The 17,849-nt window shown below is 36.6% G+C and overlaps 1 protein-coding gene across 2 annotated transcripts; it reads left to right on the plus strand.

The window, feature by feature from the left end:
* The first annotated feature begins 3,090 nt into the window (after positions 1–3,090).
* Positions 3,091–6,455, plus strand: LOC117315925 (PE-PGRS family protein PE_PGRS26-like). 2 transcript variants are annotated; one of them, XM_033870352.1, is made up of 6 exons: positions 3,091–3,191; positions 4,303–4,740; positions 5,462–5,506; positions 5,645–5,698; positions 5,864–5,953; positions 6,156–6,455. In XM_033870352.1, exons 1-6 carry the CDS (start codon positions 3,140–3,142, stop codon positions 6,329–6,331), a joined length of 855 nt encoding a protein of 284 aa, XP_033726243.1. In that variant the 5' UTR covers positions 3,091–3,139; the 3' UTR covers positions 6,332–6,455. The 2 variants fall into 2 exon arrangements, with proteins under 2 accessions (XP_033726243.1, XP_033726242.1); XM_033870351.1 differs by having other exon boundaries at positions 3,094–3,191; positions 4,291–4,740.
* Positions 6,456–17,849: the final 11,394 nt, after the last annotated feature.

The following is a 17,849-nucleotide window of genomic DNA, read 5'->3' on the forward strand; positions in this document are numbered from 1 at the left end:
TTCAGAATAAACAAAAAAACACAAACTCATGACAAATATTGCTCTGTGGACGAGTGGATGGGTCAATATATTAATCAAGGTTATGTATTATCCGCCATATAATCTGACAGCAGTTTATCAGGTATGGACGGGGAGGTAACCTTGCACGATGCAATGCCAAGACCACAGCCAAAATTAAATCAAATCATATCAAAGATTCTACACAACTAACAGCGTATATACTGGTAAAATGACCTTCATGGTATAGAAATATATCTTCCGATGGAAACTATTAAAACTAATAACAGTCATGAAACAAGAGGCCCATGGGTCCTGTATCGCTCACATGGTTGGATTTGACCAAATGTCAAAATAATGTTCATTTTCAATTGGTTTTATTTGTCAATCTCAAACAATGCTATCGATAGTTAAAGTGGGGGATTCCAACTGCTTTAGAGAAATGACAAAGTCAAGACTCTCTAAGGGTCTGAAAGACCGCAAGGATTATTTTTACAACATCCATTCATAACTTTATGACTAGTACCGATTTAAAGGAATACCAATTATTTCCCTTATTGGGCCCCGCTCCTTTGGCCCCTCGGGGGTCAGAGTCACCATTTATTCAAAATCTGTTCCCCTTCCCCCAAGGATGTTTCTGACCAAATTTGGATCAAATCCATTCATAACTTTATGACTAGTAGCGATTTAAAGGCATGACATCTATTTCCCCTATTGGGCCCCGCCCCTTTGGCCCCTTACGGGTCAGAGTCACCATTTATGCAAAATCTGCTCCCCTTCCCCAAGGATGTTTCTGACTAAATTGGGATCAAATCCATTCATGACTTTATGACTAGTAGTGATTTAAAGGTCATCATTCATAACTTTATATTTACATTTCCATTGTGTGTTCTCTTTATGAAGGTACTAACAAAATTAGCGTTAATTCCTATTTGAACAATTAACCTGCCGCGTATGAATACATACAGTACATTGTTGACGGTGCCAATGCAGAAGTGTGAATATAAAATCGCGTTTGATTACACATGAAATAATGTTTTATCAACTTTAAAACGTGTTAATAATTGTAAAATTGAAGACAACATTTCAATATTTTTCTTTCATGATGATTAAAATAATGAATTTGTGTGGAACTATATTTTGTGTACTTGTGTACTTGATTACCTTTCCCGCCAAATTGGAACTATCTGTTACGCTGTTACATCGAACATTCAGCTGTTTCGTCACTACGTATAACGAACGTAGAATACTGTTTCTTATGATTTTTTTTCAAAGGTTACGTTGAAAAATAGTTTTGAAATGTAAATATAAGAAATAACAGTTATTTCTTAAATGACTAGTACCGATTTAAAGGCATGACCTCTATTTCCCCTATTGGGCCTCGCCCTTTTGGCCCCTTGGGGATCAGAGTCATCATTTATGCAAAATCTGTTCCCCTTCCCCCAAGGACCATCGGTCCAGGTGAGCTAAAAATGAGTAACTATCATGTCGAAGAATATATTCCAAATAAAGAGACCGTTTACAATAGAATTTCGTCAGGTTTTCCATTGAGCATCAGTCACGAGATCAATTTTACTTCCTTTTGGAAAGTCCCGAAAGAAAGCCCGATGTCTATACTAACATCCAATAAACTTCCTGTATAATGTACATTGGACTCAATAGTTAATCATAGTATGACATGTAAATCAATTTCAAAACTTATTAAACAATATTGGAACTTGTAAAATTTTATGTGTAATCTCGGTAATTAAAGAAATTGTTTCAAAAGAAAAAAAAACCAACACATGTATATGATTTAAACGTCCCTCGCCATTAAATGTTCAGCCAATCCAAATTCCGGTGTAAATAACCATTACTCAGCTAAGGTATAATAATATACACGATTTTATAGATTTTCATGATTCACATTTGACGAACATATTCTTCTACCAACAGAATGTATCTTTGAACGCCACCATTTAGAAATGTTCCTGGAGGGCAGTTTGAATGTAGGTATTAATCATAGTCTTTTCCCTAATGTGAGTCTCAGTGCCAACACTTAGGTTTACCTGTAAAAATCAATGTAACTCCGTATTTTCATATTTACAGCAGATATTTTCTATTCCTTTTTTTTTTTATTTCTGTATTGTTTATTTTTCACTTCGATATTTACCTTGTATTCAGATGTACCCAATTTGGACCAATACACGTTTTATTTGACAGTGAATCTAATTATAGGCAGTGAAACTAAATACTTCTATTTTTTATTGTATGTTTATATAACATTGTTTACTTATAGCAGATATACCTATATAACTACAATGTATCTACATTCAAGTTTGAGAATGATCTATAATAGCCATTTAGTTCTTAAATTTGGGAACAGGCAGAAACAAACTTTGATTGTCAAAATATAAGATGCCTATCGGCCATGTTATTTTTTTCGATCGGTCCCGTTACATGGGACAAAGAGAAACCTATATATGAAATTTGAGAAAAATCCCTTCAGTACCTTTTGAGAATTAGCGATAACAAGACTTGTTTACGGACGCACGGACCGCAAACACTTTCATGGCATAATCAGTCTTTTTTTTTGTGTGAACAGAAATGATCAATAGGGTTCCGTCCAATGAGCCTGCAAGTATTTCTTCCAGACACACAGATTCACTTTCTTTAATAAACTCATTTAATTATTACGGTAGATGTTAGTGTTTTTTGACGAAAATTGTGAAACATTATAATGATTTCTATTGAGGATATTTTCATTAATCACTTGAAAATATAATTTCAAAGTAAAACGAGGTAATCAAATTTCCAAAAGACTTAAATTCTTCCTTGTTAACATCTACTATTACCACTTTGATGTGGATCACTAACACTAAAAGATAGTTCCTAAAACACATACAGGTGGCATCACCTTTGTCGTTCATTGGCCATCGGTAATAGCCAAGGTCACAGTTTGCGCCATCACTCCGGTCAGCGAATGTCCACCTGCCGGGGTCATCACAATCATTATCAGGAGTCGAATACTGGTCACGTGGTCCACCGTTGTCCGAGCGATACTAATACCGATATGATTGGGTCACTGCAATAATTTCGTATGTACGGGAGAAATTTTGTCGCTACTTTTCTTTTTCACTCAGACAATATTGTAATTGTCACGATGGATGTAGTACCAGTATATATTATAATCCTACTTGTTCCGTTCTGCAACGGTAAGTAATTTTTTTTCTAAGGTATGTAATTCTAAAAACAGGCAAACAGAAATAAAACATGGGCAACATATGAGAAAAACAAGCGAGGTACAATCACTGAATCACTGGATGACATCAATATAAGTTTCGTTTGACTTCAATGATGTATGGTGGCGTTTTCCCATAACTGGAATTTATCTTTCGCGACTTAGATGGTTATGTCCTATCTGTAACGTATCAACTTAAAACTGAATGTGAGACAGAATCATGAGATACATTGCAAAGATAAATATTGTTTACAACGAATACAACGATGATATCTCTGATTTTGTCGCCTTTTACAAATCATGGGATACATCAGGAAGACTTTTTTTAAACGAAGAGAACGAAATATGATATCTCTAATTGATAATAATAATAATAGTAATAGAAGACTTTATGTAGGGTCGATGACATTTTGAGTCGCAAGACTCTTCCAAGTGGTCGACATTTTATGTACATGTACAATATTTACAACAGATTTACTCACCTTTTACGAAACATGCCATGGGGGCAGCATGTGCAGCATACCAGATAACATGTCAGGCCGGTACGTTACACTTGCTCTGAGTGTGTCCAATGTTGTAACACACAAAAACTATTATTAATCTACTTTTTAAGGCAACAATTCTGCGATCAATGTCACAACATTTTATGATGGATACGAACAAACTTGAAATCGGACGGAACAAGGCGATAGAACTCTTGCCAAACACAAATATAATATCTTTGAGTTATCTTTCCTGGAACAGAATTTTGTTTCCATTTATTCTTTGTAAATAATGTCGGAAATGATCATGAATTAAAGCATTTATATCTTCATATATAGAGCTATTTTAATGTTTTATATTATATGGTACGTTCAATTACAAAATGGAATTTTCAGTTTTCATTCAACGTATCTTTAACTGATGTATAAATGCATGATATTTTCATATTAACAACAGGTACAAAATATTTCTGTTAATTTATTTACGTGGAAAATGGAATTTTCAGTTTTCATTCAGTATTTCCTCAAATTATTTATAAAAGCGTGGTATTTTCATATAAACATCAGGTACACACTTTTTCTGTTTATTAGTTTTCGTTACAGGAGGAGTTTTAACACAGGTACAGTGTAAGTCCCTTCCTTACTTCTGCCCCCAGTGGTGTATAGGTACCAGTAGTGGATGTACCGTGTGCGACTGTGCGAAGTATGGAACAGTTGGGGTTGGTAACGGATTCGCTGGACTAGGTGCTGTGAGTGGAGGATCCGGACTGTCAATGATCAACCCTGGGGGAATGATAGGGTTTGGGACAGGATCTCAATCGTCTCCAGCTGTAGGTAAATTTAACTCGAATCTTCCCGGCAGATTCAACCCTGCTAATACTGGACTATATAATCCTTTCATGACCGGAAGTGGAGGCACCGACCCTAGTAATCCGAACGGTTTCGGTAATCCGGCAAACTTAGGGATGGCAGCAGGAGCTGGAATACCGTCAAATCCTGGAGGCAGCACATCTGTAGGGGGGAACCCTGTACTGACAGCAGGTAATCCGGGGTCTTTTACAGGGGAAACCCTATATATACTGACAGCAGGTAATTTGGGGTCTTTTACAGGGGAAACCCTATATATATACTGACAGCAGGTAATTTGGGGTCTTTTACAGGGGAAACTCTATATATACTGACAGCAGGTAATCCGGGGTCTTTTACAGGGGAAACCCTATATATATACTGACAGCAGGTAATTTGGGGTCTTTTACAGGGGAAACCATATATATACTGACAGTAGGTAATCCGGGGTCTTTTACAGGGGAAACCCTATATATACTGACAGCAGGTAATTTGGGGTCTTTCACAGGGGAAACTCTATATATACTGACAGCAGGTAATTTGGGGTCTTTCACAGGCTAGGGGAAACACTTTATATATTTAAACCAGGTAGTCCAGGATCCTTTACATAGGAAATCCATTCTATTGCTATTTCTTTCATTCATTTTTTCTTTTTGTAAAATGATCCCCACTATTCTACAGAACGATTTCCACTGTTCTACAAAATTATTTCCACTATTTTGCATCTGTACATTTTGTCGTTATATGCAGGGCTAAAATATCAACACTAACCCTAAATCTTGTACAATTTATAAAAACAAAAGGACAGATAAGACATCTATACTTGTGAACATTATGTGATAAAAATAATCTGATTTTGCTGTTCAATGCAGAAACTGAAAGGTGTCATAATCATCACTGTGTCTTTTATTTCAAGGTGCAATGCAACAGACAGGACAAAGCGGAACCGGAAATGCCCAAGGTAAGCAATAAAACAACTGTATGGTTTTGTTGTATTGGGAAGCAATCATCTATTGTCGCCATCTACCAAACTTTTCAAAACTGGTTTATTATTATCCATAGTAAATATCAATTGTCAGTTTTTCTACTTTAATTTTAGGTACCTTACAACAGACGGGACAGGTCGGATCCGGAAATCCTCAAGGTTCACACGGTAGACATTTAACGCACCATTCTCACTATCAATTCAAATTAAATAGCATTATGTTCACATTTTTATTGAACATGTAATACACATGTACTTTCTACTAATTTTGGTAAAGTACAAAACTTATATATGTGCAACTTTTTTATTATTCACGAATACTTCTCTCGAAAGGTACGATGCCCCAGAGTGGATCCGGAGCAGGCAGTGGTCAACAGGTTCAGCAGGTAGTGACTACACAACAGAGTCATACTGCAAAACCATGTACGTTGTTTTATATCGGAATATCGTAGATTATCAGTAGCTATTACATCAGTTTGAAGAAAAAAATCTCCTTTTCTATGTTTGTGAAGGAATTTTATCTTGATAAACTGTCTTCTTGAATTAACTGAGGAAAATCCTAGATACCATATAGTCTCCTGGTGGATTAATGATTTTACTGAACCCTGAAATACTTGTGTTGTAGCAACAGTGCCGAGTACTACGACAACCCAATCAACTACACCATCCTCAACCGCAAGTACAGTCCGACAGAAAACGACAACTTCCGGCGCATGCGCACCATTACGATGCACACCACCTTGTGACAAAGGAGTAGTCATTGCACCAAATGGCTGTCCGATGTGTCTTTGCCAACCATAAGTGGTGCATTTATTGGGCTATGAATGTAGAAAAAGAAAACGTTTTGATGCTGTGAACTTTCGGTAAGACATAGACAAAAATAATGTAAATATATATCTGTATTAAAGTATTTAAGTAACGTTAACATGATGTAGTGAATGATAAAACATTTCCGCAATGTCAATAATTTACAGCGATAGGCATTTATGAATATTTGGTGCATAAAGACTCCATCATATCTCATATCACAGCGACATCAAGTTTTTCACAGGCATAGCTCATATATATCACGTGATCAGTTCAACAGCACGTTAGTTGCATGACCAACCATAGACGACACTAAACCCAAGTTATATTGGAAACACAACAGACTAGCCTTACTATTCTGCTAATAGAAATTGTACCATTAAAACCTCTTTTGAAGACCGGAAGTGTGAATTGATCCCTATACCCGGGACGAGCTGTGTTTTTGAAGGACTCGAGATCGCGGGCGTTCTGGTGAAGTAAATGTTGTCCTTGTGCTTGAAATGCTACGGATGCCATGCGATGGGAATGTCATTTGTTATAAAATTTCACCAATACTGCCACTTTAACTTAAGAATCCTGACTTTTTACGACTGAATAATTTAATCTTGACTTTTACCATGTATGTTATCCGTCCTTAACATTGAAAATGGCATGGCCGTTTGTAACGTCGCCTTTGATTGGCTGACACAGCGAGGGAATGTTATAACAACTGACTCATATAAAATAACACTTTCAGTCCAATATGTTGTAAATTACATATGATTTCAACAGTACAGCCAAAATATACAGGAATATGATTCGGAAACAAGCTTTAAAAAACTTATATTATTCCGTTTCCAATAATAATCCGACATGATGGCGTAGATTATGGAACGCTATTTTTTTTATCGGATTAAATTGATCTACAACCTGCAAGAGATTGTTTCTATAACAACATCACAAGTCTTAACTTCTTTCCGTAACTGTTAACATTCATGTGTACCAGATGTAAAACTATAATCGTTGTCGGTCTGTACCACAGGATACAAATAACCCTAGACACGTGTGTTATTTTTTTAATTACATATAAACTGTATGAGTGTACCAGTATAGTTTAACAATTTTACGTATTTAGTATGTTTGATGTTGTTGCATTTTATGCCCATTTTTACTCACCATCGTTTCGGCCCTGGTTTTCTATACTGTGTTGTTGGGCCGTTCGGAATGTAATAACCAACATTTATTGTAGTAAACCTACGATCACTCTTCAGTAGAAAACAACATGGAGTCTTACATGTACGTTCCCTTAACAGTTCCTTTAACGACCCGGCCAGGCGGCGGGATTTACAATTAGTCAGCGAAATTCCAACTATAAGTCTCGCATGCATGTCAATGGATATTCAAATGATTCCCTTCCCATCATACATTATTCATTTCCGGTTATTATGGAAATTTGACAGCTCGGGATTATTAGTGTAATTATATCTGTATACATAATTTTACGTACAAATATTTCTAAGCGTAGCAACATCATAAATCGAATAGGGTTTTCAAAGCATGAGTAACTTTACGACATAGATAGTGAAATTTGTCACCCAAATATGGTTTAGACATAACATTACATATACAATGCACTATGTTACCAGGAAGCTGAACTGTAGGCAGTATGAAAGCTCACTTTTACACAGTTTATTATGTAGTTTATTTTTTTTTGTATCATTGCGATCTCGGGTAGGATGGAGGTATGGTAGTTGAGTGGCAGAATGCAGGGCTACCTGACCAAAGATTCGCTAGTTCGAGTCTCGACAAGGTGGTCTAGTGGTAGGACGCTGGGCTTGGTGACCAGAGGGTCGTTAGTTCGAGTCTCGGCAAGGTGATCTAATGGTAGGACGCTGAGCTACGTGGCCGGAGGATCGCTAGTTCGAGTCCCTCTACAGGAAGCTGTGTTATATCCTTGAAGAATGTACTTTATTCCGGTGAGTTTCTAGTCGACTCAGCTTTGGATGAGTAAGTAAAAGGACAGTACACATACCGTGTGTATGGTGTTAATGCCGAAATTGACTGTCGATTCCCTGTCGATGTGAAAGTCATTGGCTGGTTGCTTAAGGCCAGATAACCACGGACACTACTTTGCAGACCAATTGGAAGACAAAAAAGACAAACAAGAATTAAAAATTGTCGGAATAAACCGAGGTTTTGATACAGTAGAGACAAAAATCAATTACATAATTTACCTTAGGATTTTACTTTGTTGCAGGCAGTTTTGATTTTGCTATTGTTCAATTTCTGTCAACATAATGCCATTGTAGGACAGAACATACTCCGATGGAACCAACTTTAAGGCCGCTTTCCAAAGCGATGTAAACAACATAATGCATATCATAGTATCCACGTCTTGATAGCGGTGGACTTTTAAGATAAAGTGGAAGATCTTTGAGAATATAACCGGAGACGTTAGTTCACGGCTCCATTGTATTTCCTGTGGGGTACAGTGCAATGACACCCCATTATCATCAGTTCAATTACATTCCGTCTCGCTGTCAGTAAAAAAATAACTCAATACTCATATCTTTGCAAACACTTTAAAGCAATTCCATCTGATTGAGTTTGCCATTACGATAATGAACCTATGTACGGGGAGTTCCTGATCAGCTCAAGAACTCTTATGATGTTATCGATCAAATCCAAATGACGGCTAATATCGGAACAAGCATATCTGTTAGAACAGCCGTGTTTCATATGAATTGATTCCAATCGCGTTCGAGTCAAATTGAATCGGAAAATAACACGATCGGTTCCGGATTTTACACGTGACCTTCAAGCGCCACTCATGTCGACACGGATCCCTTTGATCTCAGTCTCGACCTGGATTTTCTAACAGATTCATTGGAACGCTTGACTAGTGGCGCGAACTACACAATAATAAATAGGTTTTTATGAGTTTATTTCGGCGTGACACAATTTAATATCACTGGGCGATTGGTAAAGAGTGTAAGTCGATATGGTGGACTCTCCGATGTTGAGACTTGATATGGATTACTGAAGATTACCTAAAAATCCAAACGGTTTATCTCTGTTCAAAAATCAGACAATTAAAATCTTTTAAGAACTTAAAAAAGTACACTTTTGTTTTAATGCTCCCTACAACAGCTAGCGTCATGTGATGACAGATTTTCACGCAGATACAAACGGCCAGCGTCGTGTGATGACAGATTTTTACGGAGATACAAACAGCCAGTGTCATATGACGATATAATTCTGCGGAGATACCAAAATAAAGCATTAGTGCAGGAATGGAAAAAAAAACCTCTCCCAAAGCAGACAAAGCTCATACAGGTCGATCGGATGGGATGTCAAGTCACCGTGTACAGGACCTTAATCATGGTAACATCGTAGTCAGTTGCTCCATTATTCTATGGCTTGGTTTAGTAGTGTTTAACGTCCTATCAACAGCTATGGTCATTCAAAGACAGCCTCTCGTGTGTTGGTATGGTTTGTGTAACCCTGGTATATACTAGCCGCAATATACCGCTCGGCTAGAGAGATCTTCTCTTTAGCTCGATCGGTTGAGAGTAAGACTAGTAAGCCAGATGTCCCGGGTTCGATCCCTAGCGGAGGCAGTGATTTAAATTTAATTAATCATGCGCTCTGTTACATTTGTATTATTTAACGTCCGTTCAAAAGCTATTGTCATTTAAGGACGGTCTCTCGTGTGTGCGAGAGGCATTCGTGTCGTTTATTTGTTCGTGTTTGTCTCCTTGTGATAGGGTGAATCTGACTTTATACTGCTAACATACAGTCGTCCAGTAGGACACCTCACCCGGTCAAAGTAATGTTGCAATATTAGATAATACTTAGGCCTAACGTATATTCATAGCCAGTACCACAACATAAACTATACCAACCTTGACAGGAAAGATAATTTTGGACAGTTATGAATGCAGAAACTATAATGGATGTAAAATTCGATTGGCGAAATGCAAGCCAGCCTCTCTTTTATAACAACAACCGTAGTGGATACATCCATCATGTTACACAAATGAGGAATGTTGTTTACAATTCATAGTTACTACATGGTGTTTAACTTTGAAGTTGACGCCGAGTGATTAATAATATAGCGCTTCTGCTTTTAATCGGACGTTTTGGTATCAAGCGGAAGTGTGAGCTCCGGGTATATATTGAATGTCTCTTGTCCTTAGGAATATAGGGCAGCACAAAAGGGTTCTCTCGGACGATTACAGAAACCACGTGGTCCCATACACAATCAATCATATCTGTTGAGATATAAATCTCCGTCAATCTCTATCCTGCACTTTACTTGGGCGTTATTGTTGGAGTGTCGTTGGTCCATATGACGTATAATACAATAAAGCGATTCTGCTGTCAGATACTATTAATACATAGCCCATCTATCATTGACCGTGTGGGTGAGATATCGTAGCTAGGACGTCTACAGCTAAAAAGGACAAACGACACCTTAGACTCTTCAGTAGAAATTATACCATGCTACCAAGGGGAACTGGTTAACAACGAATGGCGTGAAGTGCCTATCTTAGAGCCAAAAGCTAACAGCTCTTTAAATTCCTTATTAGTTACTTCTAATGAAATTTGTGATGTTTTAAAAAATTTAAAGCTTGGAAAAGCCTCAGGTGAAGAAGGTATAAGTCATCATATGCTTAAATACACAGCATATACAGTTTGTAAACCCCTTGAACTTCTTTTTAATTTTTCTTTATCTACTTGTATTTTTCCAAATATATGGAAAAAAGCTAAAGTTATGCCCCTCTTTAAAAAAGGAGATAGGCATTCTATATCAAATTATCGTCCCATATCTCTTCTCTCTACTGTTGGGAAAGTGTTAGAAAGGGTTATTTTTAAGCACTTGTATAATTATTTTTTTTGAAAATGCATTATTTTATCGGTTTCAAGCAGGATTTATGCCTGGAAATTCAGCAGTATACCAACTAATTGAAATTTATCATAACATTTGTCTAAATCTAGAAGAAAAGAAACATACTTGTATGATTTTCTGTGACATTTCGAAAGCCTTTGACAGAGTCTGGCACAAAGGTCTCCTAACAAAGTTAAATTGATATGGTATTTCAGGTAACCTCTTTTCCTGGATAGAAAACTATTTATGTAACAGACAACAAAAAGTATATATTAACAGTTCATCTTCTGATGCTGGTATGATAATGGCTGGAATTCCCCAGGGCTCAATTCTAGGACCTCTTCTTGTTTTAATATATATTAATGACATAGCTGATGAACTTGAGTCAACAGCACGTTTATTTGCTGATGACACTTCTCTTATAAAGTCGTCTTCTTCATGCCGAGAAATTGAATTAGTTTTAAACAGAGATTTAGAAAAATTAAATCAGTGGGCAAAAACTTGGCTTGTTTCTTTTAATCCAAATAAAACTGAGATAATTTTTATATCAAACTCCGACAATATTGAAGAAAATCTTGATTTAATTTTTGATGGAACCTTATTAAATTTTAGTAGTTTACATAGACATCTTGGACTCATATTTAATTCAAATGCTAAATGGTCTGACCACATTGATGAGATAAACAAATCAGTAATGAAAAAAATAAATGTTTTAAGGAAAATTAAATATATGTTAAAGCGTGATGCTCTTTTAAGAATTTATAAGTCATTGATTTTACCTGTTCTGGAATATGCATGTGAGGTTTGGGACGGATGCTCTCAAGCTGACTCAGAAAAGTTAGAGCGGGCTCAGCTTGAAGCAGCTAGAATAATAACTGGTCTACCATCTTATACAAGAAAAGAATTTTTATATTTTGAAACATCTTTGGAACCACTTTCAGACAGAAGAGCTAAAAGAAATCTTCAATTACTTTATAAAATAAAAAATAATATGACTCCAAGTTATCTATCTAACTTATTACCTCCTTCAGTGGGCAATAATAACCTTACCCTTTAAGAAATAAGGACAATTTCAGAATTCCAAATTACAGACTCTCTTCTACAATAAACTCCTTCTTTCCCTCTACCTTAAGAAACTGGAACAATTTAGACGACAATGTTAAATCCCTTTCCCTTTCTTCTTTCAAACTAGCTCTCTCTCAACCTATTTCTACTAGTCTGCCTTGCTACTATAATTATGGTGAAAGAAAGTTTAATATAATACATACAAAATTAAAATATAAGTGTAGTTCTCTTAAGGATGATCTTTTTCGTGTAAATTTGACAGAGGACTCTATTTGTGTAAACTGTGGTAACATTTGTGAAAATGTGCATCATTTCTTTTTTGAATGTCCAATATATGCTACTGCTCGTGCTGAAATGTTCCAATATTTTAATGATTTAAATATACATGTAAATTTAAATTTGTTATTATATGGTAATGAAAACTTGGCTTTGGAAGTGAATAGTTATGTATTTGGATATGTGCAGCTACATGGATTGCCACTTATCCAACAAAGAGTATCTGTGATATATTGATCAAATACGACTCAGTAAGTACTAGAAGTGTACTCTTCCCCATCCCCCTTTTAAGAAGAGGTGTGGTCTCTATGCCTATCTGAAAATTTAGTCATTTTTCTTCACCTTGGGACCAAAGCAATGTCAATGTTGTATTAGGTCTCTGGTAGGCTCTCTCATGTAGGCTCTCTTCCTTTTAGTGCAACGAGTCTCCGCAGATATCTCCCCTTTTGTCTGGACACTCATGGAAGGAGTCCGCGGTGACCTCGAGAACTTGTAGGGGAGGTAAGAACCTCACACCTGATCAATCTATGGTTGTTATGACAGCATGAACATTCCACGCTATATCTATTACTACCCACCTAAATTTCGAGGTTCTAATTTTACCTTTTAAATGTAAAGTGAATGAATAACTAATCATATCTATCGTACCCTGTATCTATTGTTTGTATGCAGCTTCCGGTTTTATAATCTATATTAATTACGACACTGTTTTTTTCATTCGTCGGTGTTAATTAGATAAATTTGTATAGTGTGGGCGTATTTTTATCCAGTTTTGTGACAAGCTGTCGGCGCTGTAGCAATTTTTAACATAATGCACTTGTTTGCGGATAGTGCCCCTATCAATAGGGCCGCAAACTGAAGTGACAATTCTCTGGAATACAAGGTCGCTGTACCGGAAGTGACCTTGTCTGTTTGTAGTAGCTATTACAGTCACATCAATGTTTTATACATTCCTCGAAAGGGACGCGAACTTCCTTACAACAATACGGAGAACCACTCACCATCCGCCCTAATCATTAATTACAAAGGATGAAGCAGATGTGCCTACAGGCATTCTAAATAAAGTGTTTATGAGATCAAAAGGGACAAAAGAGTAGTAAACGCGACGAAAGCGAGAAAACCTTTTGGATCTGATAAAAAGAATCCTTCTCTTCTGACAACGAGCGAACTAGTCATCACACTCTCGATATGCTGTGCGTTAAACAGAGGTACCATTACAACAGACTGTAGTAAGTCTGGGCTAGTGGACAGAACTTAAAGCCTTCCTCACAAGGATGAACGTTTAACTGAATGCTTTGATTTTGTTTTGTGTAAAGTCCTATAATCAACAAATGTCATTTAAACGGCCTTTGAATTGATTCAACTATATAGTGCTACCTCACTGAAGCATACTACCGAAGACATCCAGCAGGGCACCCCACCCGGATGCAACAGGTGAACCGGTCGTCGCACTGACAGACAGGTGAGCCTTAAGCAGGAGTAGCAACTACCATTTTTATAGATCCTGCTATGTCGCCATCAGGGGACAGAACCGAAAGCCATCCTCATAGGGGCGAACGCTCAACTAAAGGCCAAAAGAGAGGCACTGTCAAGGGAGACACGAGCCAGAAAAAAGTTCTTTAGAGAAAAGATAAGATTCCAAATCTAGTTGCCTCTTACGATCATGCTGTGGGAGCGATAGGTACAATGCTTACGTCCTATCTGCAAGGAATCAACTAAAGCCAAGTGAGGTAGAACCATGGATACATTAGGAAGAAAACAGTTCTTTACAACGAGGGGGAAAAGATAGTATCTAAATTAGTCGCCTCTTGTCATCGGGGCAGCACATGAAATACTTACGCCCTTAAAAAATCTGTCTTGGTCCGTGTGCATTTAAGATTATGCTACCTTAGCAATTCGCAATGCAGCTGTAAGATTATTTATGTTGTAGAAATATTAACCTTGAAGTGTCCTACAGAACAGCTCACGTGGACTTTGTTTAATCCACCCGTCCACGAAAGATAAATCCACCCGTCCACGAAATGGGTGGACATGCGTAGACAAGGCTGTCCAGGTCGGGTGATGTTCGGTAATTTGTTGACCTGCAAACACGTTTGGATCATTCAAGGGCATTAATAGATCATACTAATGACGATGATTCCTACACCATACCATACACAGAATAAGCGGATGTTTCCTAGTGCTATGTAAAGACACTGAAGTTTAATTTATAGCATGAGGTATCAGTGTTTTCAAAGTCTCAAGCTGGTTCGCTAGTTTTTGTGATAGACACTTAAACGCTTTCAGTGTGTTAGAAAAAAAACCTGCATATTCCCCCGTCGATCCACTCAAAACAATAATCAAATTAGCCACTCCTAATGTACAAACGTTTTAACACTGTTTTCATTGATATTTGTCTCCTTATTTCCCTCAACAAATAATGTGTCGGCGATCCCAGGAGACCGGATGCTCTTGGTTTGTAAAACACCACGCATGCGTTAAGAGTATAATTCTCGTTTACGGTTCAAAGCGACAAAGTGGAGTTAGAAAACGACGCCACACTATCACTTAATTAAGCAGACGAAAGACGATTGTATCTTTGGGCGATAAATCTCATCTTGGTTTAGAAAATCTCATCAGAGACAACAGAACGAAACCACGCAACCGAGGTTTTGTCGTTACGGCAAGCTCAAACCTAAATGACATTTAACGGTTATTATTACATCTTACACCCCAAAGATTGAGTTTCGAAATTGTGTGAGCGTCTCCGTTCTGTGGTGTGTACGTCAACGCCTATTGTCAGAACAATGTGAGCCTGTCTCTAGTCACGCTATCGTGTGCATTCTTTTATTGAAGTGCTACTTTTAATTCCTTTTGTTCCCTTTAGTTATTGCCTGGGGTTAAACGTTTTCACAAGATCTGAGATCATATGAGAACATTTGCTTTGGGAAGCATTGCCTATGAAAAGCGGAAAAAAAAAAAAAATTCAAAGCGCATTTCAATTTCGGTCTGTTCTACGTTTCTTAATCGAAGTCCTACTTTCTGAATGGTTAACAAAATCAGCCGCTACCTTTTACGCAGTGTAGCATTCTTCGATAAAGATACCGGGGGCGGCTTTAGATGTTGCCAGTATATAACATCCTTATAAGGAAGTTTGATTACTTTAAAGCATTTAAAAACTTTAATACGTTCGTGTTACTTAAAATGACAAGACATACGGGATATTAACACCAAAACAGATTAATAATTAAAACGAAATGTGTAATGTGCCTTAAAGAGAACATTGGATAGTAAACCGTATCAAGCATGTATGTGTCAGATTATTTAAGTTATGTTATACTGTTTAATATCCTCAGAACAGCTAGGGTTATATGAGGACGAACGTTTTTAAATAAACAAGGTAACATTGTTAAAAATACATCATACAATAATGGGTTCCTTTTAATAATGTCAGATGTCTGGGATTCTAGGACGGAAGTTAAGGGAATCGATATCGATCGTAACATAAACATATATATGTAGAATGCAAAACAAATCCATTGTTTACTAAACCCATACCAATAATAATATATACAAAATAATTAGATTAAAAACATATATTACAAAATTATTAAAATAAAAGAATAGATAAATGATATGAAATAAACAGATAAACATATCAATAAATGTAAAACCTATCAACGAGGTGAAAGTGCATGCTATGAATCCAATTAAATACCTTTCTGTACATTTTTACACAAGTATCATTGTTATATGAAATACGATTGTTGTATCACGAATTTTTTGCAATGAATTCTTTATACATTTAACGTACGAAAAAAACATTTAAAATCTTTTAAGTTAATATTGGTTATTCCTATATGTAAGCATATTTTCCTTGTTTTGTGTGGGCTGCAGATACCCCCCCCCCCCCCCCCCCCCCCCCGCCCTCGCAATGGTAATGGTACTCGATAGATCAACACACGATTGCCAAGCCCGATATTCAGATGTGTTTTTAAAGCCGGAATGTCTTCCTTTGTATATAGATGGTCATTAACAGACAGAGTCATGTCCATGACCAGTAATTAATCACAGTAATTACCAAATTAATGTTACTTTTTATAAAATATAACAACCTTCACGTACATGATACAGAACATATATATGAGATATAACAAAACGGACCCTGTTATTGAACTAGTTAAATTACACTGTTCTGATACACAATGGTCATTTACGTTATTTACGATGGTCTTCTAAAGGGAAACGCTCTGTGTATGGACGGGGACGATGGCGGTTGTTTGTGTTCTTTAAACAACTATTGGCTACAATTAGAATCTATAAAATACGCATTTGCATATCAATGTCATAATGTGTGGAGAAAACGTCATTAACGTACCCATATTGGACCTACTTGGCTGTTTATTGAATTTGACGTATTTGTTTTGTATGTTTGTTTTTAGGGGTTTAACGTTCCCGCAACAGCTAAGTTCATATGTGCGCAATGGTCAAGGAGACACCTTGAGTAAGAAACAAAGTATAGAAAGACCGAGTAGTAAGTATAGAAAGGAAAGAAAAGAAAAAAATGAAATATTTGAGATCCAAAGTGTTGCAATGGGACAGAAGATCTACTTTGGTCTCCTCAACATCCGTGTCTTAATATCAGACACGGCAGAACCTCCCAGAGTCTTCCTGACCAACAAACCAATTGCTTTCCATAGACTATAGTGTTAACGTTATGGAGTTCTTGAATTCAATATGGCAATTATGGTTTAATAGGACAGTTAAGGGTCGCATATAGCACGTAATAAAAAAAAATAAAAAAAATAGTGAAATAAATTTTGAAAAATTTGAAAATGGGTGAATTTCGCAATTAAAATTCTTAAAAATCTGAAATGTTTACATGTTAATTATTATGACCTGAACTTTTGGAAAAATATTCAATCGAACTACAAAATGTATATCAACATTTCTTATGGATAGTTACCTATTAGGCTACATATCTATTTTGTTACTTCATAACATACTGGCCAATCAGCAGCTGCCAGATATTTTATCCCTGGCTCAACTTTACACAGGGGATGTTTCAATATCTATCTTTTCAATTGGTTGGTTGTTCCTTTTAGTCGCTCGACATGCTGCGTGATACAACAGGCACATCATATCCCCACTCCCGTACGGGTCACATGATGACCGACGGAAACAACATTTGGAATGAACGAAAAGACGAAACAGAAAGGGGATAATTTGTTCTTTTCTACTATTTTTATTGTTAAGTAAAATTGTTTGATGATATTACATGTATATAATTATATATGTAGTTTAAACGCCAAAATACTAATT

This window comes from Pecten maximus, chromosome 17 (assembly GCF_902652985.1).
Source record: "Pecten maximus chromosome 17, xPecMax1.1, whole genome shotgun sequence".
In the NCBI taxonomy this organism is placed as follows: domain Eukaryota; kingdom Metazoa; phylum Mollusca; class Bivalvia; order Pectinida; family Pectinidae; genus Pecten; species Pecten maximus.